The sequence below is a fragment of the Glycine max genome, chromosome 13 (assembly GCF_000004515.6).
Source record: "Glycine max cultivar Williams 82 chromosome 13, Glycine_max_v4.0, whole genome shotgun sequence".
NCBI lineage: Eukaryota > Viridiplantae > Streptophyta > Magnoliopsida > Fabales > Fabaceae > Glycine > Glycine max.
In genome coordinates this window covers 38,568,973-38,594,569 of record NC_038249.2, presented here as the reverse complement: position 1 = coordinate 38,594,569, position 25,597 = coordinate 38,568,973, and the positions used below count along the sequence as shown (strand labels likewise).

The window sequence follows — 25,597 nt, the reverse complement described above, 5'->3', positions numbered from 1 at the left end:
CTGTACATGGAACAACGATTCATTTTTAAAAAAACGACTTTGTTTTTTTTTTTTTTTAAGGGGAAAAAAACTACTTTGTTAAACACGAGTTATTTTAAAATTATGTTTACTCTAATTTTTCTTTTCAAGAAAAAGATAAATTCAAAATAAGTTAAACTAAAAGTCACTATGATAAATTGCAACTCTATATTTGACGAGAAGTTTATATATGATCAATTTGAGTAAACAACTTAATTAAAAACTTATTCAATTCATTTTTATTATATAAGTTATTTATATTTAGATACGTACATTGAAACATGGTTACACTTACACAAAGTTGGATAGTGTTTAGATGATAAGTTAATAAGCACCTAGAAAATATTGTCTTTTTTTAAAAAATTAAAATATTAATAATTAAATTATGATATAAATAAAGCTAAAAAATTACAGAAAGTTAAAATACAATTAAAAATAACTAATAAGAAATATTATTTTAAATAAAATACGCTAATCATGCTTTATCTATTTTTAGTTTTTAAAAAAGCTTATGTTTAAAAACAAAACAATGATTAAAGTAAAACACACGTACACAAATTGGAAAATTTAATGATTAAAACAAGATTAAAAAATAAATTGATGTGTTAAATTTAAAATTATGTACATATTATAAAGCTATGCTTAATAAACTAAAAAAACCAACGTACATCATTTATATGTAAAAAAAAGTTTCAAGTATATAAAAATAATAAATGATTGAACATGTATAAAAATTCAAATACCGCGCACCATTCAGGCATGTGTGTGTAACTTTCAATCTTTGACCCCACACACGCATACATATATATATATATATATATATATATATATATATATATATATTTGTGTGACTTAGATTTAAAGTTCTTACATTTTTAAAGTAATAATTATTCTTATTTTTAAAAATTAATAAACTTATAATGCAGAATACATAGTTATTTTTTTATTAGAAGACAATATAAAAATGCAAGAATTACATATAGTATTAATTATTGATTTTGATTTTAATACAATGTCAATAGAAAGATTTTTATTGTGTTAACTAATTTTAAACTATCTTAAATAAGAATTTTAAAATAATGATCATAAAAATTAATAATTTTTATTATATGACTATTTATAATCAAATGGAAGTTTAAAAAATCTGTACATTATATCAGTGAAATTCAATATAATTTTTTATTTTTGATATTTCAATTAATTAATAAAACTATTAGCTAAAACTCTTGCTTATGTGGAAAGGAATTACGCACTCCCCCACCCTTGTTTGCCTTCAACAAATAATTGCAACAGAACATCATAATCTGCTTTAGCCTTTAGAGTTAGTTTTTCGGTGGGCAAGATCAAGCTGCAGCTCTAGTCTTAAAATATTCATTAACAATATTTAATGGGGACATTTTTATATTATGTTGTGGTTAGACAGTTTATCGTGTCTTTTGCTGATTTGGTTTTGATTAATTTCCAACATATCTTGGTGCCAATATTTTTATTGATTGGACTTGAATCTTGACTCAATATACTCCGAGAGGCAGCTTCATGTTTAAATAATCAAAAAATTGAAACAAAATAAATAAATCACAAAAGAAAGGTAGGATTCTTTGTCTGTATATTTTAAATTTCTCTAACAAAAGGCAACATAGACAACATAGAATTAATTGACTCAGATCCATTTGATTATGCTGGAAAGTGAAGTTTTTACGTGGCGATCCGTTGTAGATAAAAAGTAACGCATGTGGAAGATATCAAAGAATAAGTTATATATTATTGGTTATTACGTGTTCTGATGTTTATGTGTGTTCTATGATTTTAGTTTTAATATTTTGTTGTTTTGAGTTCCTAAATTTTAAATTTAAACTTATATATCACTCATCACTATTTTTATTTGAATTCGTTTGGTCGTGACGATAGTTAATTGGCCACGATAATGGTAGTAGTAACAGGTAAGAGTAATGAAGGTGAAAATAATAGTAGTATATATGATGATAAACTGACAAAGGGATTGTAGTGATAACCATTGGAAAGGTGGCAGTGATGAAAGCCAATGGAGTTATAACAGTAATAGTAACAATGATCACAGTGAGAGTCAATTGTGAAGTGGGTTATCTTGACTCAAAGTGTTTGATAAACCCAAATCATAAGTATTGATCGAACATATCTCAGTTCGAAATAATATTATCATGTCGCTAAACAAAATAAAGTAATGTTTCTTCGGAAAGACGTTGATCCTCCTGTGTAGGTAACTCGTTCAATTTTTTGATTCCTATAAATATAACTAGTATCACTATAAAAGGAAAATAAATTATTAATTTGAGCATTAAAATATCTTTTACACATATCCCCTCTTATTTGAAGTGTTTAAGTCATATCAAAAGCAACACCACCGTTAAGAGACAATTGAGACATCAGTATATGTGAAGTCCACTTCAATTCACATAACTTAAGAGTTTGGTTAAGGTGAGAAATTTCTTCTTGAATGCATAATTAATTTTTAAATAAGTTTTTAAAAGCGTTTTTATGATATAATATTTTAGACATTTTTATTTTCCAAATAAATTATATTTCAAAAATTGTTTAAACACATTTTTAAATAGTAATAATAATTCTTTAAAAATAGGTATTAATAGAATGAGCACTAAATAATGATCTTTTTATCTTTTGAATAAAGGAATATATAATATTATTTGTAGAATAAAACCCAAGTCTAAAAATTTACTTTACTCAACTTGTTAGTAAGGGAAAAACATTAATCAAATAGTCTTTTAAAGTTATAAATATATATATGAGTTATTTTAATATTCTATTCATTAAATACAAAATGATTTAACTCACATTTAAAATCTTAATTTTTAAGATATTAAGGGTTTGTTTAATTCTCTTTTTACTTTTTTTTAGGATTTATTGTCTTTTTAGTTTCTAAAATTTTTAGAATTTATATACTTAGTCCTAGAACGTTTTTTAACTAGTTTAATCTCATTAACTTTTTTCCCCTTATTTTTAATCTCTTAAAAAAATGTTAAGGGACTAAAAGAAAGAAAAAACTTAAAAACTAAAAATAAGAACAAATAAATTAAGGTACTAAATCACTCAAAAGAAGTTTGTAGACTAAAAACATAGTTTCTAAAAAGTTTAGAAACTAAAATGATAATTTTTTATATTGGAAATAGGACTAAAAATATAGTAAATCTAAAAAAAAAAAAACAGAATTGCATTCAAAGTACAAACACTTGCAAATGTGTCAAAAAGGGAAAATATAAAACTATTTTTTAAATCAATAAATAAGACCTCTCTCTATATTTATATAAATAAAAGAATTAAAAGTATTCTCGGTCATCTTTCGGACTAATTTAGATATTCACAATTATTTAGATAACAATTTTGCTTATCTACAAGTATAAGCTGATGAAAAAAAGTAAGTGTAATATATAAAAGAACCACTTAAGCTAGTAGCATATTCTCCGACTGTGAACGGGCTGCTATTATTTTCTATATATCCTTCAGCTAGCTTACTCCTGAAATTAAAGCTAACTCCTTTTTCCTTATGTGGTGTACGACATGCACTAGGAAATCATGCTAGCATGCTGCTTTAAGCTGATTGCCTAAACTCGAATCATATCCTTTTTCTCCTATTCCTTACAATAGTTACTCAACTATGATAGTGAATATAGAATAAAATTACTGAAAATATGAAAGAGATCTTTTATGTGGCTCATATGAACGTTAGAGGGAACCCCTATGGACGCATTGAGCCCTTCAAAGATGAATCAACAATATTTTGTGTTTTTAATTTGTTAGCTTCCGTTCATGGTTTGAAAGGTTGTCATTCCCAAAACATGTTCCTAATTTGCTATTCTAGATAATCACTTTCAATGATATGTTCGTAATACGTTCCATTTTCAAGTTGAGATGATAAACACGAGACCCTTTCTATGTCGATCCTCCATGAGCGCAGAGGAGTAACACATGATCTCATCACGGCTTCAATGGTAAATTCTTGGAATAACGATATTATACATATCCAATCTTTAGACGTTGTCGGTGGATTACAATATTGCCAAAACACATAAATCTGATTTTTTTTTTGTAAGCCATAAATTTGAATTAATTGCCAAGACTAATTAAGTAAGTTTCTTGTTAATTTTGTTACATTAACCAGCTAGGTTTAATCTAAATTAATTCTAAATATGATAAACAACAACAAGAACAAAATTCTTATTATGACAAAAAGAAATACAAAGCCATATACATCTGCCATTGTCTGCAATAGCATTTCATGCACTATAAAAGATTATTCACTATTGAAAAAACGAAAAAGACCTTCCTACTTTTAAATACATCTAGACAGAAACGTCCTAATCTTTATAAACAGTAACCTAGTTAAATCTTACTATTTAGTATGAATACAAATTGAGTAAATGATAGCCAATATTGTAACCACAACCCTCTTTAATTCCTTTTTCCTTGACCAAAACCCAACCAAGAATAAGAATTATACACGAACATCTTATTGACCATATATATGTTTCGATCAAGTTTACAAGAGTAAGGTTTTGATTTTTAAGGTAACATATAAGTTATAACACATGCCCAGCACATGCATGGATTAGTTCTCCCGTTATTTAGGGCAGTTCTGCCTTCTGAAATTCTTAATTTTCTAATTAAGCATGGAATTATATTTCACGTGAAGCTCACTGAGCAAACTCTGAGGTTACAAGATTACGTGGAGCCACATCCTTTTACATCATTTTGATGTATTAAATATTAGATTAAACACCAAAAGTTGCATCCATGATTCCATCTAAATTCTTGCAAATGGAGGCCGTCACCTGCATTATAAAATATTTTCATATTTATTAATTCTCATCGATGTACTTCTTGAATTTCTGATAAGCGATTGTGACCCCTTAAGCCTTGTAAGGGATAGTCAAGCTTCTACAGATGCCAAAGAGTTAATTATCATTTCCAAATTCACAGGTTTTCCCCCTTACAGAGAGAAAAAGAGTAATGATGCATAATGTTGGGATTTTCACATAGTGTTTGCTCATCATACGTACATGCATAATTATATGAATAAATATGGTTTATTTTCCGAAAAAAATGGTTTGTTTTATTTTATAAGTGATTAAAAATAAATAAATATAATTATGTATAGTCATTGTTTGTGCTTGTGAAATTAATGGTTAAATATGTTTAACAAGTAATTAATAGTGTCATAAGATTATTAAAATATCTAATGTTAATTAATTAACTTAATTTTTTATAAGTGATTAAGAGTAAATAAATACTAGTAGGTGTACGTATATAATTATCAATTTGTAGCTATTTGTAATTAAAGATTAAATATGTCTTACAAGACATTCACCAAAAAAAAAAAATGTCTTACAAGTAATTAATAGTGTCATAAGATTATTGAAATTATCTATATTTATATGGCATTTATGGCTAATTGTGCCGAGTAGAGGTGGGATCCAGCAAGACCTTGATAATTTTCATACAAAAAAGAATCCCGAAACCTAACATTACAGCAAGTAGTAAAATTTCGACGATCTGGGTTCAAGCAGTTATGCATCTACGTACGTATTGACTCTTTATGATAAAAATCCCTCATTCATCTGAAGAGTTAAGTTGGTGATTGATATTATATATGGCAGAGTTTTATGATTAATTTAGTTATGACTTTGTTTCTTATCCCTCAGAATTTCTTTTAATAGAAACATAATAATTAAGTACATCATCATATATATGTTTCGTTTATACTCCAAACCTTAAGGATTCTTATGTTAGGATAGGAAAAATATATAGGGAGAGGAGTGGTAAAGTTATTCAGAGAGTAATCTTAAAAAATTTATTCCGAATCTGAAGACTCTTATTAAATTGGGAAAACTCCTTTTCATTTACTGGAAATTGAAGAGAACCCCTCCCCTATTAGACCCTCTCGATCATCTCTCACAATAAAACTTCTTTCTCACCTGACTTATATATGTATATATATAAACCTTTTATGAGCATTCAACACTAACCGTTTAGCCTCTAGAGAGTTAATTAATTATTAAGTAGACTGCGACTTGTATTTCATTAAAGCCATGTTTCTTATTTTGCCCATATTTTTATTTTATATTAAATTCATAATAAAATAACAATTTTATTTTTTATTTTTGACACTTATTTTTAATCTTGATAAATTAGTAAATTTTATATTTATTATTAGTTAAGACTAAAATAAAATTTATTAATTTATTAATGACCAAACATAAGATTTATTAATTTATCAAAGATTAAAATAAAATATAAAAAAAATTATTTTATTACAGTTCAAACATAAAAAATTTATTAAAATATAAACATAAAAATTAAATATTTATTATCAATCAAAACCATATTTAATCCTATAAATAAATAATGTTGATAGTATGCTTCCACACATCCAACCTCAAGTAGACCTTGTTCAATATTGATTCAGACTTTACATTTCACCGCATGGCAAATGCAACAATGGCTACTCGAGTGTCTATACTAATTGCACTAATCATCCTCTCCACCTTCTTCATGACTTTGCAGGCTAGTAATCTCCATGGCCATCCCTTCATTCGTGAAAATAATATTGCAGATAGCCATCACTTTCTTCACAAATATTTAGACGACCTATCAAAGCATATACATGTTCAAGATGCTGATGATGCCCCTCACAAAGATGGAAATACGCATAGGCTCGCACCAGAGGGACCAGATCCTCATCATAATTTTGCAACACCACCAAGAAACTAAAGTAGCTTTGTTTGGAGTAGATTTCGATTGTGCATGCCTCATATAGTTGTGTGAGTTAATTATGAGATCGATGCACGGTTTATTTTTAGTACCTTTTCTTCCCTTATTTAAACTTCGTGGTATTTTCAAATAAACCTACTTGTTGCTTTCGAAACCCAGTGTTCTAGAGCATATATATGTAGGTGAAGTACGCATCATTTTTGTTTGTTATTTGTCGGCAGTAGTAGTTGTATGGTATCTCTGTTTCTCTCTTTTCTACGTTCTTTTTCCTCCTTTTCTGCTGTATTTTTGCCCTTTCTACTGTTAGAGGAAGTACAAGTTCAGTGAGGAGGCTAAGTGTCAGGATTTGTCATGTATGGCAATAATATATATGTCACTTTTCTTACTCATATATGGAATCTGCTTATTTTATTTTTAATAGTAAAGTTTTTAATATGTTCACACCAAAATTCAAGTTCAAGCGTACTTGCTAATATATATATATATATATTCTCAAAATTATATAATGCTCAAAGGAGGCAGCGGAGATGAAGCACACGTAAATTAAGCTTCACAAAACTAATAACTGGTGTAAAAGAAAATAACTTTTCACTTTTCGTAGTTTTCTGACATTGTATATTTGTAATTAGGAATGGTAACAGAACCGAAATCCATCCTCGTTTTAACTAATGAAGGATTTGAGGGTGGGTTTAAAAGAGGTAGCAGCTAGGGGTGAAAAATTAAAACTCAAATTTAAGTGCAACAATATATATATATATATATATATATATATATATATATATATATATATATATATATATATATTATTAAGAGGATTATGAAGATGATATTGTCTACTAATTGATATTTGAAAGTTCATTTTGCTTGGAATCAGCTTCACGCTGGTGGAGCCGAAAAAAGAAGTGAATGTTGTTGCAGATGCCTTGACCAAGGACTTATGATTCATTTCCTTCCTCTAATTCGGAGTGTTTTTTTTGTTGGCAAACTTAGGGTATGTGTATGTTAAAAGTAGTTAGTTTATTAAGAGTTATTATTAGTTTGTTAGATTATCTCTAATGATCTCTATAAATATAACTTACACTCACTAGTATTATTTGTATCTTTTATAAAATCAATCATACAATGAGTTTATGCCAAAATCCTCTCTTTAATTTGAACTCTATGAAGTCTTGATCACAATTTGTTAGTGTCACTTGCACTTATCTTTAAATCATTCCATCTCAAAATTCTAATAGTATGTGATCTATTTTACGGTTAAAACATTTAAATGTAATATGAATTTTTATTTTATTTGTACGAAGTATCACTAATATTATTAATTAATTTTTGTTAAAAAATTTAGTTGATTCACTTTTAATAAAATCTTTGTTTTAATCATGTTTTTGTTTTTCATTCACAAAATTCAATCCAAGACCTTTTTTAAAATATTTAAAACTTATTTTCATTCAAACCAACTATATATTAATATTAAACATAGTTCATTTTTTCTTTATCATATTACTATTAAATGTCTATTTCTCTATGCATTTTATCCATAAATATATACATTTAAAACACTTGTTATCATTAAACACCCCTAGTTAGTTGGTGTTTATGCCCCATTTGGAAATTAATATTTTGTCAAAAGTTATCTAGAATACTAGTGATATTCTCTCAAATATTCTTTTGGTTAGTTAGAGTTTATTAATAATTATCAATTTTGAAGATTTTATTTCTCATTTAATATAAATCAGAAAAAATCATTAAATAAAAATAAAACTTACTAAAAAATATGATAATTTTTAATAAATTTTAATCAATCATAAACATAATATTAAAAATACTGTATTACAAAAAATAGACTTTACAAGTTTGTTTTTATCGTGGGCTAATAAAAGGCACAACTTCTACATGCTTTCCACTTTTAGTTGCATATCCTTTCCTCCTGAACGAAGCTCAATTAAGTTTTTCTTTTTCAATATAAATGAATAATTGAGTTGAACCTTACAAAATTAAATGCAAGCAGAATAAATTCACCCCTTTTGCTTTATCCATTTATTTATATCAACCAACAAATCAACTGTACAATTCAATGTCACCTTTTTTATGACTCCCCATACCTCCTTTTTATGGCAATATCTTGACCTAATTATATCAATTAATTAAAAAAAACTAAAAAAGTTTTACTAAAAGAACAAATATTTGTTATACTATTAAAAGTGTAAAATTGTTTAATATTCACTCTTTACATAATACTAGTTAAAAAATATTCAATAAAAGTTATTCAATGTCCTTTAATTCATATATACCTTCCAAATAAAATTGTGAATATGACTCATTGATTATTTTTACCATTTTTTTTATACAACACCCTCATATTATTTCATTAAAGATGATAGACTTATCAAACAATGAGCGACTTGATTAGTTTGATTAGGAGCGTCTAAGAATGCTGCCAAATTTATCATGAAGTTCATGGATAGGATAAAGTCTGCAACCTGTTTACAGTCTAGTTAAGAAAGATGATATTATCCAATTGTAAAGTCTTCACCCATGAGATAGTTGCGTGCAAGGCCATAGCTTCTACTTCTGGAGTAGGAGGATTCCCTGGAAACAAGAAGTCGTTGCTGCAACAAAATATGGCCAAAATGATCGATCTCCAATACATGTTGAAACTCCATAACAGCCAAACTCAGTAAAAATAGTTGCATCCAAGTTACATTTGAGTTGACCCAATTGAGACTTTGACCGCCAAATCTCAGTATTTAGTAACAGGATTTTGATTACGTGAGTTTGATTTTGAATGAGGTCGTTTCCGTTCACCTAGATAATGCGTGGCATCATGCAACGAAATATAAATTGGAGGTTCAGAATTGTTCCAACCCTTTTCATTCCTAATAATCTTCCATAGAGGCACCAAATAACAGAAATAAAGTGCTCACATCCCTCACTTGAGAAAGAAAAGAATGAGAAAAATGCATTTTTTGATGTTCTCACTTCTCAGAATTTGTTACCATTTGTTGAATTAAAGACTACATACCAGAAAGTGTGCCATTCGTTCTCAAAACCTCTCTCACAAAAAGGACATAATTAATGATGGACAATCCACTCCCTTGGTTACTAGCTTGGTACGTTCTAACAAGAAGACAACCCCGTGCTATTCTCCATAATAAAAACTTCATTTTTTTAGGAACATTGAGAGACCATATTGACATCCAGTTGCCTTCTCTTCACAAAGAAAATCGATCGTTATTAATAAACAAGGTTCTCCATGACATGATAATGGGCAGATTTGACTAAGAATTTTCCATCTTTGCTAAGCTTCCAGATTGGGACTTCTTCACTAATATTTGGATAAATAACCATGGACAAAAAGTATTAATTATGAGCATCATGTGCATTAAATTAAGATCTCATGAATAACATTTGAATTCCAACTTCCACTAAAGTGATCAATCAAATCATGCACCTTTAGGTCTTCCAAACCAGATAAAGGAGCAGTTTGAACATAAGAATTATCATTCGCACGAATCCAAGGTTGTTTCTAAACATTAACTTTTTTTCCATCATCCAACTTCCATCTAATGCCATTATTAACCACCACACATGAAGAGAAGATGTTAAGCCATGCAAAGCTTAGATTATAACCATAAAATCATTTTTAGAAATACGTTTTTTTAACTTTGTTTCTCCAGTATAGCTAAATTAAAAGCATGTAAATGTCAAAAAATTATATTTCTTTTTTCTTTTTTCATAGATAATTTGTCCCAACTTACCATACAATTAAAGTTCACGTTTTAAGTCTGTCCTCTCTGCTCGTTCATAGTTCAATCAAATTTATCCAATCATTTTAATGAACAATCAGTTAAAAGTTTTCATGTTAAAAAAAAAATCAAAAGTTTTCGATAAGTAGCCTAGAACATGGGCGACACGATTTACACAAACATGGGCTTCGATCCACAACATAAGCCCAAAGAAGAGCATCCACAGGCCCAAAAGAAAAACAGCAACGTACTTCACCTGCTACGCCGGCGCGTGCATATCCCTTCCGGGACAGGTCAATCCAGTGCACATCCGAAATGGCGAGTACTAATCACGCACCTCAACCCCGCCTACGCAAACTTTTCAAATTTTCACAAACGAAACCTCGCGCCACAAACTCCCATCTCCATTCCCCTCCCGCGTCACTTACACGACCCTCTCTCTCTGCTCCCTGATTGGTGCGTGACATCGACGCGCCAACCCAGTTGCGTTTCCGCTTCTCCAAAAATTTGGTGCTATAATTTCCCTGTGGTGCACCCCCAGACGCGTCACCACCACTCACCCGGTCCTCGGTTTATCACACGCACCCACCGTTGCCGTACACCTGTGACACGATAAGAGGATACGATATCGCACATAGAGAGAGAAACACACTGAGAATTCTAGAGTGAGAAACTCCGTCTCCAGAGAGAGAAACTTCGAGATCTGATCGGAACCGAGGTAACGCTAGCTCCCTCGCCAGCCTCGCTTTCTTCTCCTCCGTCGATTTGTTTCTGTTTTCTGGAGAAAGTTCTAGCTTAATATTCCTTATTAGGTTATTATTCTTCTCCGTTTTCGTTCTTTTCCGTAAAACCCTAGGTTTTGGATTCTAGGGTTTGGTGAAGGTTTCAGTTTCAGGTTGAGGGAAAACGAATTAGGGTTTTGGATGAATGGCTTCGGGGCCAATAGTTGGAGATGATGGAGCGAAAGAGAAGCAGAGGTACACCGAGAGTAAGGTTTACACTAGGAAAGCGTTTAAAGGTCCTAAGAACAAAGGTAACGCCTTCAGCACCGTGAACGCTGTTCCTCCTCCTACAGCCGCAGCTACTACCAACGGCGGCGACAACGGTTCTGCTACCGCTACTGCCGTTGATTACAACAAGGATAACAGTACTGTCAATAATGGTGATGTTAGGGCTAAGGATAATAGCAACAACGCCTCGGTTCTGCCGGTGCCGGTTCCGGTGCCGGAGGATGGGAATTCAGCTCGGCCGCAAGTGAATTCGAGGTTGGATGTGATTTCAGATGACTCCTCCAGCTTGAACCGTCCTCGGGATGAGCCTTTGAGTGTTCCAGGCGTGCGAGAGCGGTCGCCGGGGCCAGAGAATTGTGTTAGGATCAGTTTGGCTTCGCGGTCTAAGCAAGAGAAGCGGGAGCTGAGGAGGAGGCTTCAGGGTGAGCTTATTAGGGTTAGGAGTTTGGTGAATGGGATTGAGGAGAAGTTGGGGGTGCTTGGTGGGTATGGTAATTCAGATAGGATGGTGGATCGTGGGATTGGAAATGGGATTGGAGCTAAGAGGGCTCACTCGGAGGTTGCATCTGCTGTTGTTACACTGCGAGAACCTACCCGGCCTTTGCATCAGTTGAGTGTCTCGGTGTTGGAGAATAGTCAAGGGGTTGGTGAAATTGTTGAAAAAGAGAAGAGGACGCCCAAGGCAAACCAGTTCTATCGCAATTCAGAGTTCTTGCTTGCCAAAGATAAGTTTCCACCTGCGGAGAGTAACAAAAAGTCTAAATTGAATGGCAAGAAGCATGGCACGGGTGAGATGGGACATGGAATGGGTTCCAAGCTTTTAAAGAGTTGTAGCTCGTTGCTTGAGAAGTTGATGAAACACAAGCATGGTTGGGTGTTTGATACTCCGGTTGACGTGGAAGGTCTTGGTTTGCATGATTACTTTAGTATCATCACACATCCAATGGACTTGGGTACTGTGAAGTCAAGGCTGAACAAGAATTGGTACAGATCACCCAAGGAGTTTGCCGAGGATGTGAGACTTACATTTCATAATGCCATGACTTATAATCCCAAAGGGCAAGACGTTCATATAATGGCAGAGCAGCTATCTAACATATTTGAAGAAAGATGGGCTATAATAGAATCAAATTACAACCGTGAGATGACATATGGCCTGGATTATGGAGCTCCTTCACCCGTGTCTAGAAAGGCTCCTCCATTTCGGCCCCCACCAATTGATATGAGGCGGATTTTGGATAGGTCAGAATCAATGACACAACCTCCAAAAATCATGGGCATCACTCCTTCGTCTCGAACCCCTGCTCCCAAAAAGCCCAAGGCCAAAGATCCTCATAAGAGAGACATGACATATGAGGAAAAGCAGAAACTCAGCACACATCTTCAGAGTCTACCTTCTGAGAAGCTAGATGCAATTGTACAGATCATTAAGAAGAGAAATTCAGCACTTTCCCAACACGATGATGAAATTGAAGTGGACATTGATAGTGTGGATACTGAGACTCTCTGGGAGCTTGATAGATTTGTGACCAACTATAAGAAAAGTTTGAGCAAAAACAAGAGGAAGGCTGAGCTTGCTATTCAAGCTAGAGAACAAGCTGAGCAGAATGCCCAGCAGAAGGTATAGCTTTCAATTTTAAGTTCCAACAGCCAGTGTATTCTTTGGCAAACAATCATGGGTAAATGCATTTTATTTCATGCTTCCTGCAGAGTCAGGCACCAGTTGAAGTTGAGATTCCGACAGAAACACAAGCAGGTAATTTTTAATGGTGGCATTATTGTGGATCTCATTATTGAATTAATTGATGTATCTTTCTGTCTGTTTATTAGCAGATGAAAGAAATGTTCCCCCGTCGTTGCCTGAGCAAGGACAAGTTCCAGTGGATAATGGGAGTAAGACCAGTAGTTCAAGCAGCTCCAGCAGTGATTCAGGCTCTTCATCAAGTGGTACTTTGATTAATTATTTAGTCAAGAGATGCCTGACCTATTATTCATGCTAATGCATGTTCACTTCTACTTATCATTTTAGTCAAGTGTTCTGTCTGATTTATATTTATTTTATTTTTGCAGATTCTGATAGTGATAGTTCCTCAGCCTCTGGGTCTGATGCAGGGTCACCAAAAACCTGATTCATTCTGTCAGGTAGAATCACAACTTCCGAAACTTTATCTCGCTATTTGTTGTGCTTTATGTGTATTATGCTCTGTCATACATTTTTGTACTCCTGTCTTTTCGTTAATCATTATGTACGGTGACGTAGGTATCTCGCAAGATGATTTTTCTCTTAACTATTGGGATTGTGCTGCTCATAATTCATAAATGATTGATACTGGTTTACTATAGATGTTTGGTTAAGTGCGTTCCTGGCACTCCATTATTGTTATTGGTGTTTACTACTTCAATATGTCTACATAAATTGGTATTTTCTATAAAATTTGACATCTATATTCTATTCATGTGCTCTTCTTTTGTTAGTACTTTGTTGTTAAAATGGTTTTCATAGCCCCTTTGATCTCCTTTTAAGGTCTCAAAAGTGAAATGTCAGCTTTTTACAGGAATGCATACTCTTTAGTGTACCTGTTTGCACATGTTCCATGTTCTATTATATATACTCCATTTGTTGAGAGCATTTTTATTGACATAACCTTTGTCTTTCTGTTCAAGGTATGCTGATGTCTAGTTCTGGTTATGGGTAATTGTCCTAGGAATTGTGATTTCCACCGAAAAGCCTTCTACTTTCTCTAATTCTCTCTAATCCCTCCTAGCTAAATTTTTTAAACTGGTATCTGTGTGAGTGTGTTGTGAATTTAAGAATTTTCATTGTGCCATGCTGATGGAGGGTGCGACACGGTTGTCTGATGTAAATGTATTTAGTGTGTAGATTATAAAGAGATTAATGGAAGATTGCATTATTAATATACCTCTAGAGTTTAAACAATTAATATCTCCCTGTAAATATTTGAAGCATGGTTTCTGGAACTGTTATGAATATGGTATGATATTGAAGGTTTCTTGAGTAGTGCTACCTTGTTTTGCTAATTTTTTTTTTTCATTTTATTTTAGTTGTATAGAAATAGAAGTACCTTTATTAGCATTAGCCTCAAATCTGTTATTTTGGTTGTAATGAATTCTTTTACCTACTATTTGTCTACTTCTGAATGGTGATTTGATGATTTGCTTTGCTTTTCTTATTATATTACATCTCTAATCTGCATTCTTGATGTGATCCATTATAAATTTTAGAGGAACTGAAATGCATTATTGTGGGATGACATCTTTATCTTGTACTTGTTTCTTGATTTCCCAGAAGAAATAACAAATCTTGGGAAATTTCCTTGTGAACATTTATCTGCATGCCATTGTCCAATGAGTCTATATTATAATGCTACAATTTGCATATAATAACCTATGCAATATTAATCTTCTGTTTTTCACATCTCTATAATGCTACAAGTGCAATTTGCATATAATTACTTATACAATAATTGTCTTCTGTTTTTCACAACATAACGTAAAATTGAAAAAAAGTATAATACCTTGTGAATTAAACTAATAAAAAATCACGTGTAGTTGCAATTGTGAAGTACTTCTAACTTTTTATCCTTTGTTGTTTCATTTCATGTGGGCGTGGCAGATCTCAGATATTTAAAGATTAGATAGTGATATGCAATGTTTGGCTAGTTGGTTTTTTTCCCGCATCCAGATTTAGCTGTTGGTTTGTAAAGGAAGTATTCTCAAGGCCACCTATGATCCTACTGATGCAGTATGGTGGGGTCCTTTTCTCGCAACTGTTGCACTACTGCTATAAGGCCTTATTTGTGATAACAAACTAATGTAAAATATTTGGTAGAATGTGATGATAGGTAGATAGTTCTCCGTAGCAGTGTACATTGCTAACTACTGCTACTCTTATTAAGTTCCATTGATGACTTGTTTTGATTCTGTGCTGGCAGATTCAAGATTCTTGCTGTTATACAAAGATAATCTGTAATTCAAGTTCTTGACGCCATTATTGGTTCACATGAAATATCATTACATATGGAAATGGTAGCATGAGTTTGGCATCAGATTGTTTAGAAATGATATAGGAGCATTAAGGAGCTATAGTATATTTTCATCCTCTGGTTGAGTGATCTGATCCCGAGCAATTCAGTTGTGGCTGTGGGTTTGGTTATACAGCATTATCTTCTACTGCTCTCAAAATTAAATGGTGGAGGTTGCTACAGAGACTTAGATTTTGGTTATCCATATAAATTGAAGGTCTTTTTTTTTTTTTTAATTGACCCGACCATGACACGCTTATTCCTTTGTTTATATATGCGTTCAACTCTTGTTGGACAGGAAACAAGAAGTATGAACAGAACTTACAAGACTCTTGTTGGACAGGAAACAAGTATGAACAGAACTTACAAGGCATTCGTTTACTGTATATTCCTCGTTGATCGATGTGAATATGTGAACTCAAAATGGTGTTCAATTGTAATTACTCATTCAACAAAAAAGCTTAAAATATTTTAACAAAATTAAAAGTTTGTACATCTTTTGAGTCATGCGTAGTTTTCAACGGTTTGAAAATTTGCTGGATGATCAAAGCTCAACAATTTATGGATTAAAAGTTGAAGGTAGTTTTCAAGGCTTGGTCATCTAAAGATGATAATTTGAGGCATTCCCTGGTACCATATCTTTTCCTTTTTGTGTTTCGGAGCAGTCTATTTCTGAAAATTAATTACTTTTTATTTTTTCCAAATATGGTAAAAGAATTATTTTTTAAAATAAATGTAATTAAAAACAGTTTAAAAATAAAAATAAAAAATATTTTTGATTTCTCAATCCGTAGAGCTATGCAACTGCAAGAGGTTAAACAGATTTGAGTTGAGTTATATAATGTAGGGCATTTGTGAGGGTGAAAGCTTGGATGGAGAGTTATATAAGCAATAGGGGTAGAGAATAGGCAGGAAATGGAAGTGATGCTGCAGCGTCTGAAAGTTGAAGTGACGCTGGTCTCACGGTTCTGCCTTGCATTTTAAACCCAGACGCTTCTCTTGTTCTTCTTCTCTGAACGAGAAGCGCAAGTGAGGAGAACATGGTCCAGAACTCCAACTGCAACACCAACAACACCGTGACAATCCATTCGGGCAAGCTTCTTCCTTGGCCGAGTTTGGTTCAATCGTTCTCTCCACCACTGATCCTCTCTTTTCAAGTCCCAGCTTTCTCACATGGCTTACTCCATATGGCGCTGCCACAACCTCCCCCTTGGTTCGCTTCTCCTTTCTTATTGCAAATTATATCATCTAAAATCCAATTACCTCAATTCATTAATATTTTACAAGCCTCTGATTTCACTCTATCCTTAAAGCTATACTAAATTGTAGGCAACTGTACTAATGTTATTTTGTCACATTCTGACATGAGTTGGGAAAAATATGTATTTTTGTCGTCTTCATTGTGGGGAAAATATATTATGCATTCTGATATGGGTGAGGAAACATATGTGATTGGTTTTTTGTTATTGCCATAAGTAGTTTTTCTGTTTGTTTGGTATATTGCGATCAGCATTTAGAAATGATAATGTATTTACACTGTATTGGTATCTTGAATTTTCAAGAATTTCCCCGTATCCATGTTGTATTAAGTATCTGGGCTTCATACTTTTTTTTTTCTCGGTAATAGTGACATGTTGCTTCCTGAAGGTTTAATTTTCTTCATGTCTTTTTTTTTTTTTGCTTTGTCTTAATCACATCATTCTCATGTGCATAATTAAGTTATTTATTTTCTTTGACTTCAGGTTTCCCCTAAGGAAATTCCTGCTCCCAAGGACTCAGGTTTGCCTCTGAATGCTTATATGCTTCATAATCCAGCACACGTGGAGCTCAATGCAATTGATTTGGCCTGGGATACTGTTGTCCGATTCTCTCCCTTTATTGAAATTCTTGGGGAGGGGTTCTTTGCTGACTTTGCTCATGTTTCTGATGATGAGAGCCGCCACTTCTCTTGGTGTGCACAGAGGCTTGCTGAGCTCGGTTTTAAGTAAGGGTAACTGTTACTTCAATTTGTTGCTAATTCTACTTAATATGATGATTTTCTGAGTCTTCTTTCCAACCAGATATGGTGATATGCCAGCCCACAATTGGCTATGGAGGGAATGTGAAAAATCATCAGACAATGTTGGGCTGCACATTTGGCTGTGATCCCACTAGTCCAGGTACCCCCCTCCGGCCCTCTCCCTCAGTCTTCCTTTCAAATGGTTGTTACCATTTGGTGAAAAATTGCTCAATAAATTTTATGATGTGGCTGTTTTCATGAGATTGTATTTCTTTTTCAAGCTTACGTGTATCAATTATAGGATGTGATAAGTAGAATGACTTGTACTGATGTAGTAACAAAAATGATTTTATGCTTTGGAAGCTGCTGGTTTGGTTAGACATTATTGTCTATTTGAATAACCTTTTTCATTTTTATATGTGGGTAGAAATTAATGTAACAGTAATAGTGCTACTGAGTTATGAGCTTCTGCTAAATTTGTCCGAATTCTGGAGTACTTTCATGAAAATTTCTGGAGGATTCCTTTCTATACAACCTAATTAGTTAGGGCTCATTCATTAACGTTTTTGTTAAGTTATGATTGGCATCAATCATTTTTCCCATTGATTTATATTTTTAACTATCTATTGCCTCTTCAGTTGGGGGGGCAAGTTTTATGGTAAACGCCTGGAAATGCTTCCCCTCATTTAATCACATGCTACAGAGATACATAAGCTTTGAATCACGTCAGATGTTCTAAATGCATATATTTATTTCACTTGTAGGAGGCTGGAGGACTTGATGCTGGGCCACGCCTGGTGAAAAAATTAGTTGGCTTTGGAGATAATAGGACATCTAAGATTGCGGCTAGAATTGCTGATGAGGAAGTTGCACATGTAGCAGTTGGTGTCTACTGGTTTGATTCTATCTGTGAAAAACTGAATTGTGCTCCAGATTTCACTTTTAAAGGTTGTGAAGTCTGGTTAATATCTGCTTATCTGCTCACATACACTGATACACACATATTGAAGGCATGCAATCTTCAACATAATTTTCTGTAACCATGCAGACTTACTAAAGGAATACAATGTGGAACTAAAGGGTCCCTTCAATTATTCAGCTCGAGATAAATCTGGTATTCCCGGTGATTGGTAAGAAATTGTACATCACAATTGGTTTTCTTGGCTGTACCTACGATATTTCAAGTTTGTATGACTGACAAAATAGCTGAAGAATCCAATCGTACCACTTCATTATGAATCGTACCATTTTAGTTGCTTCATATCATATTTTCCTGTCTAGGTATGATGATGCATCATCCGCAAGCACTAAGGACAAGAAAGACAAAGATGGCAATCAAAAACAGCTCTCTGCAGTAAGTGACAATCATCCTGCTCATTCCTGCAACTTTTATGAGCTTAATTTTTATGTACTGGCCATGTAAAACTCAAGTACTCAACTAATAAGAAATTATAATGGATATGATTTTCAAAATAATTATTTTAGATGTTAACAAACTTATTATATATTGATGATTTTGTGATTGGATGATGGTATATAATTTCCTTAAACTTTTGGTACATGGACTATTTACTCGTTATATTTAGCTGTTCTTCTGGTTTTGATGCGTGTGGATGTGTTTGTCTGTGGAAACAGAGAATTCTAGTTTGACCAAGCCGCCTGAATGATATTTTGACACAATATAATGAACAATTGCTAATTTCAAGTGGGACAGGTATTAACTGATATTGCAAGTTTCAAACTTATCTCCTCAACAGCCAACAAGCACAACAGTATCATTATCATATACTTTGAAGTGATAAGGTTTCATACAAAGGTTTGGTGCTGCAATTCCTTTCTATTAGCAACCTTGCTTGACTGCATGTGCTAATGCAAATTCTGAAATTCAATCCACGCGTCCACCATTGATGAGGAACGTAAGCAGAACGAGGAGATAAATTATTCTTTATTTTGCGTACATAGACAGTGACGTAAATAACAATTTTTTTTAATAATTCATGAATGCGTATGATCATCAGAGGCTTAGCGTGATGCTGAAGTTGAACGAAGTCAATAATAGTTGCTTAGCTTCTTGGATATCGTGCCATGTAAGTGCGTACGTGTGTATGATATCCAGGGCATTAGATCCTTGTACTTTTTTATCCGTAAGGTAGTGTTTGATAAAGAGTGATGAAAAATGATGAAAGTGAGCGATGAAAATGCAAGAGTAGAAAGGAATGAAGTTGTTTGGTTAAGATGAAAAGAAATGTAAAAGAGATGAAGTATTTAAATTAAAGTATCAATTTTACCTCCATTAAATAAAAAAGGTTCTTGCCAGTTAGGTAGCATTTTTTTTTAGAATTATGTTGTTAGTTGATTATGAAAATTACACCATCAATTATGTACCTTTGATCACATAACCTATGTTACAATCATAATTGATTATGTTGTAAACCTGAAATCAATGGTATCTAATTTTTGAAGGATTTAATAGATACATAATCGATTATGTTAATAAGATAATCAATTATATGGTCAGGCTAAATTCTAACCTATCAAGGTCATGAGTTCTCCAGTTTGGAAGAATGACTTTTTTTCTCAGCAGCCAGTCCCAACTTCACTCTTTTTCATCTCATTTTGGAATGAAAAATTTAATCAATAGAACCCACAATTTTTAAGAAAAACTTGCATCCCAAAATCACCCCTAATGAATATTTATCCCACAACTTTCATCTCTAAACCACTTCAATTCAATTATATCTTAAATTCATTTTCTCAAATTGACACTAACATATATCAGAAGTTAGCAACAACAACTAAAAAAAATAAGAAAAATATATTATTGACTGACATGATGATAATAATGTGACATTCAATTTTTCATGTCTTTACTTAATGGATAGACATTAATGGTTAGTATCAAAGTAAAAAATTGAAAATATAAAAAAAAATTAATATTTTTTATAAATAACAATTTGAAAAAGGATATACATCATATAAGAAAAATATATTTAAGCCTTAAAAGAAATTATTTTAAAAAAAGTTCTAAATCATTTTTTCGGCTATGTTATATCCTTTTTTTTTTTTGTTGCAATTCATGTTATGTAATTATGTGAATTGCATTAACAATGATTATGTGAAATTGGAAAAAGAAAATTTGAGAATATTATACAAAATGTTATTTCTTAGATGATGAAAAATAAATTTGAAAATAAAAATGCAAGCACTAATTTTTTTATTTTATGAAGATTTAAAAAAAAAATAATGATTCCTTTTTAAAAAACTAATGACTGAATATTATCTTGATGATAGTAATATTGCACTTAATATTGAATAAAAAATTGAGCATTGAATAAAAATAATTTTAAGAAGTAAGAGATATTCATTGGATAACTAATTAATAAGAAAAGCTAACATAATAGTTTCATTTGGTTTGATACAAAAACTCATAATATGTATTACAAAATGAAAAGGAAATGTACGTAAGATTCACATGATTTAAAAGATAATTCGAATTTATTATAATATGCATTTATAATTATTATATTAAAATACAATTATACTATCAAAATTATTTTATTGAAAATAATAATTTTAATAACCTTTTGTCCTATTTAATTTAACTTCGAGAGACACTCTTCGTATTGCAAAGTCAAGTTTGCAGTGACCAGAGCTGTTTGTTTGTGTTTGTTTTTTTTTTTTTTTTTCTGAATGGACCCGAACTGTTTATATTACGGTAATATTGATGTGTGTGATATATTAAGTGTTTAAATATAATTATCTATTTCAAGAAATAAAAAATTTAAAAACTACATATATTAATGTATTCATTAGAAACTGACAAATTAACTATTAATTGAAAGCAAGTTAAAAATTATCTTTTGAAATAATTTGAAAATATAAAATTTATAAAAGATAAAAATAATAAAATTTTACCTTAAATAAAAAAGATTAAAAAGAAATTTAATAAATATTCAATAATAAAAAAGAAATAAATATAAAAAAACTCAAGTAAATAACAGATTCCGGGAAAATATCTGTTCCCTTTCCTGGAAAACTTTCTGTTCCTGGTAAATCAATCGTCTAAACCCTAAACCTAGCATCCTACTTCGCTTTTGCTTTAAGCCACCAAACGCGTTTCTCTTGCCTTCTTAATAACACATCAAGGGCTTTCACCTACTTCTTCTTCTTCTCAGACAAAAAAGAAAGAAAACACACACAAAATATGTGCAACTCAGATGGTGATTGCAGGCCCTTGGGTTTTCTCTTGGGTCTTCCCTTCGCCTTTCTCGCCCTCCTCGTCTCAATCGTTGGCCTCGTCGTCTGGATAGTTGGGTAAGAACAAACAACACACCCTTTTTCATTGTCATCAATTTTCTTCTTCAGTATGAAAAATTAATTAGTACCATATAATTTTATTTCAATTTTGTTTGTTGGGGATGTTGTGATTTCCAGTTCTGAAACATGGGTTTTGGTCTGATTGAGTGAAAATATCAAAAAGGTTAAAACTTTGTCTTTGATTCGTAATTTTCGCAGGCTGTTGTTGACATGCATATGCCCTTGCTGCTTGTGCGTAACAGTAATAGTGGAGTGTGCGTTGGAGTTGGTGAAGGCTCCACTGCATGTTATGGAGTGGTGCACCTCTCAGATCCCTTGTTAGCTACCTTCTGTTTTCACCAATTCCGTCACTAAGTTCTAGTGCTGAGAGTGCTTTTGATTGATTACTTTTCATTTTATTTCTCCTTAGTGAGATTGAAAATTTCAACTTGTTATTGCCTCTGTTTTCTTGCAAAATTAATAGTAGTTCATACTTCATATTGTATTTTTTTTTCTTTCTTGTGCATATACCTATAACTCTACCAATAATAAAGGTAATATATTCTTGCGTACTATGATGTCTTTTTAACATTTTAGTACATCAGTACAGGTAGGGAGCATCTTTCTTCTACTAGGTACAATAATGAACTTGGGGAAATTATTGTTTTGGCTCATTTTGATCACTGATGTATGCACTGAAAGCAACATATTTGTTAATGGAAGATAAAATAAAATGTAGAATATAGACAGAAGCACAATGTAGGATTAATCAATGATTGGCTTGTTTTTGTAGATAAAATAAGATTGGCTTGTTTTGTCTTTTCTTTTTCATCCGACGTCAACGTCGTCAATATCAACTATAATGTGCTTGTGACGCCAAAACAGAAGGACCCTGTTTTGGTCCTTTTGGACTGAGGTTTTTTTTGGATACAAGAGTATCACACTTTTTTATTTTATTTTATGTAATTCACACTCAACTTTAAAGTACTATTATTTAATAAATTCTAAATCAATTTCAGTCTTAAAGAATTTTACATTCAGATTATCTGAATACCTCATCTGAAACTTTATTCTTCCCTTTATAAATTAGGTTAAATTATTTTTTTCCTCTAGTTTAGTTTTTTGGTTTCATTTGTTCTTTTAGTTTTCTTCTAGTCCAATTAGATCCTTTCATTTTTAAAATAGGTACTATAAAAAAATTAAAATAAGTTCAAATGGATCTTTAATGAGAATTTCAATTAACGACATTAAATCGGTGTCTATGTGTAAAAAAGGAAACGAGAAAAAAGGGAACAACACGCCAACGATCATGTGGATTCTAGTTAGTCGATCGATTTAATGAACCTAAAAAAAAATTAGAGGACTTAATTAAATAAAAAAAAATTAGAAAATCAAATTGAATAAAAAACTAAATTAGTGGGAAAAAATCAATTTAACCTATAAACTAAACAGACAAACTACCGTTACCGACTTTCGTTTTGCTTTTGATAATTTAAAATACATTATACTTCCGTCCCAGTTTGTTTGCCTTTTCATGTCATAAAAAAAAAAGGAAGGCAAAAGCGTATATTTTAGCTTTAATCATGAGCGTTAATTTCATAAGGACGTTAAACCAAACACACAATACATCAGTTACGGAAGAATTAACATGGTTTGGGAAGCTTTTTACTAACCGATTGTATTTAACATACACGAGTAAAAATGTTGTATCAGTACTCAATACTACATAAATTGGTAGATAAATATTTTCTTTTTGCCCTTGTATATCGGTACAAAAAAAAAAAAATTAATTTGTGTATCGAGTACAATAACCGGAAAATAATGTGTTGAAAAATCACAAACGATTGTAGTTATGAAATTAGACATTGTATGTGTTAAGCAATAAAGCCTAACAAGATTAATAGATAGATGAATTCTTTAAATATTTAATTAGGATTTAACTCATGACTCTGTTTGACAGTATGTTGAAAAGGATTACTCTCCAATATTTGCAACCTCTAATAAAAAAAAGTGGAGGATTAAAATGGGATTTAACTCTCTAAAATAAGGAAGTACACTTTAAAGAATAAAGTGTAAAACTAACTATTAATTAAAAAAATCAACGATCAGGACTGTAATTAACTTTAAATTTTGTTATGTTTGTATTTGATTTATCACAATTTTTAATCATTGGTTTTCTAGTCAATAATTTATGTTATATTGAACACTTTTTTCTTTTTTTTGAAAGTGTTGTATTGAGTACTGATACAACTAGCTTATTAAGTTTAAGACAGTGTATAATTGCGTTAAATGTGTGGACAAATAATTTTATCAGGTCCTATATGACTTTAATTATGATTACCCATGTAGAAATACTTATGTTCTACCAAGGGTATACTTTATTCTGAATTTCTGATGCATATCTCTTCATTTTAAGGCAGTCAAATTCTTAGAATAAAGTGGACTTATTTTCATTGATAAGAATTATTGATCAAGATCATTGATGGGTAGGGTGAAAGGGAAAGGTGCCTACGCTGAAAACTTGGCCTGCAGCCAGAGGGCATCAAACATGGCCTCCTAAGGTACTCACAATTGGAACCAAATTCCATCTTTGCTTGATTTATTTTTCTTTAGTTTAGTAATTATTTGGGCAGACAGAGATGCCATAATGATTAGGAATGTGTTGCTTTTTTGGGGAGGGACCTAAAATATTATATATATTTCATTAATCAATAGTTAATGAAATGTTCAGACTTGGTTACGTATATACATAATTAAATCAACAACAATATCAGAAGGAGATTGCAAAGTTGAATGTCTGTGAGATTCTCAATCCTGTTGCTGAATTGCTCTCTAGCTATCTATATTATGATCATGAAAGTTCAATAAAGTGAATAAACCCATGGCATTTCCCTATTTTCTCCCACAGTTATCATGTCGCTATCATTACATTGCATAATCCCCCTTGAAATTCATGTGTTCTCTCACGATTATCACACCACCATTTTAGGTTCTTCTTCCTTCTCTTGCTTTCACACCTCTGAAGTCTGAAACATCATAAACAGTTCAACACACATTTCCAACCTTAATATTTTGTCGGTTCCAGGCAAGAAACATCCTCTCTTTGTCAAACACAGAAAACTATTCTGAATAGAAAATTATCCAAAATAATTAGGAGTATTAAGTATGAGTAAGAATTCTCACTATAAAATGAGAATGAGCAAACGCGGATTGTAGGATTTTACACTTGAACAGAAAGATTATTGATAATCAAGTATGAATAAAAAGTCTTACACTATTTTTTTTTTCATTTCTTTTTTCTTTTACTTTCTCTTTTTTTAATTTTTTTTTTATAAATCGGCCAATACACGGGCCACGCGCGGCTAGTTAGGTTAGTTAAAGACAAGCTTATAATTTAGAAAAACTGACAATTTTTTCAGATTCTTTTCCTTAATGTATATCACTGTCAAGGGCAATTTTGATTCTTAGCTTGTAACTCACTACTTTTTTCAATTCTAAATAGCAAGATATATACAAGTTTCTTACCTTAAACACAAAGGGAATTATGTAGTTATGTGACAGATGAAGACATGAAAATCAATAATTAATATTATTAATGGAAAGGAAACAATATTTTATTAAGAAAATATTTAATTATAAATAAGTTAATTGTATTATTTATTAAATAAATAACATTTTTTAATTTCTTTAAAATATTATTAATAAATAAGTAGTATTTTTTATAAA

General features: G+C 31.7%; 3 protein-coding genes and 1 pseudogene across 4 annotated transcripts; all 4 read left to right on the top strand.

Annotated features, from left to right (window-relative positions):
- Positions 1–6,433: 6,433 nt before the first annotated feature.
- Positions 6,434–7,219, top strand: RIC1 (CLE-related protein RIC1). The gene has a single exon (NM_001353362.1). The coding sequence runs from the start codon at positions 6,493–6,495 to the stop codon at positions 6,778–6,780; it is 288 nt and encodes a 95-aa protein (NP_001340291.1). The 5' UTR covers positions 6,434–6,492; the 3' UTR covers positions 6,781–7,219.
- A 3,845-nt stretch (positions 7,220–11,064) lies between these two features.
- Positions 11,065–15,542, top strand: LOC100795530 (transcription factor GTE4). Of its 2 annotated transcripts, none has more exons than XM_006594762.4 (5): positions 11,065–13,154; positions 13,244–13,289; positions 13,364–13,480; positions 13,604–13,675; positions 15,168–15,542. In XM_006594762.4, the coding sequence occupies exons 1-4, from the start codon at positions 11,451–11,453 to the stop codon at positions 13,660–13,662; spliced, it is 1,926 nt and encodes a 641-aa protein (XP_006594825.1). In that variant the 5' UTR covers positions 11,065–11,450; the 3' UTR covers positions 13,663–13,675; positions 15,168–15,542. The 2 variants fall into 2 exon arrangements, with proteins under 2 accessions (XP_006594825.1, XP_006594826.1); XM_006594763.4 differs by having other exon boundaries at positions 11,066–13,154; positions 13,367–13,480.
- Positions 15,543–15,850: 308 nt separating this feature from the next.
- On the top strand, positions 15,851–19,850 carry LOC100794999 (uncharacterized protein HI_0077-like; annotated as a pseudogene).
- A 1,723-nt stretch (positions 19,851–21,573) lies between these two features.
- On the top strand, positions 21,574–22,443 carry LOC100306227 (signaling peptide TAXIMIN 1). The gene is made up of 2 exons (XM_003543262.5): positions 21,574–21,889; positions 22,091–22,443. Exons 1-2 carry the CDS (start codon positions 21,780–21,782, stop codon positions 22,212–22,214), a joined length of 234 nt encoding a protein of 77 aa, XP_003543310.1. The 5' UTR covers positions 21,574–21,779; the 3' UTR covers positions 22,215–22,443.
- Positions 22,444–25,597: the final 3,154 nt, after the last annotated feature.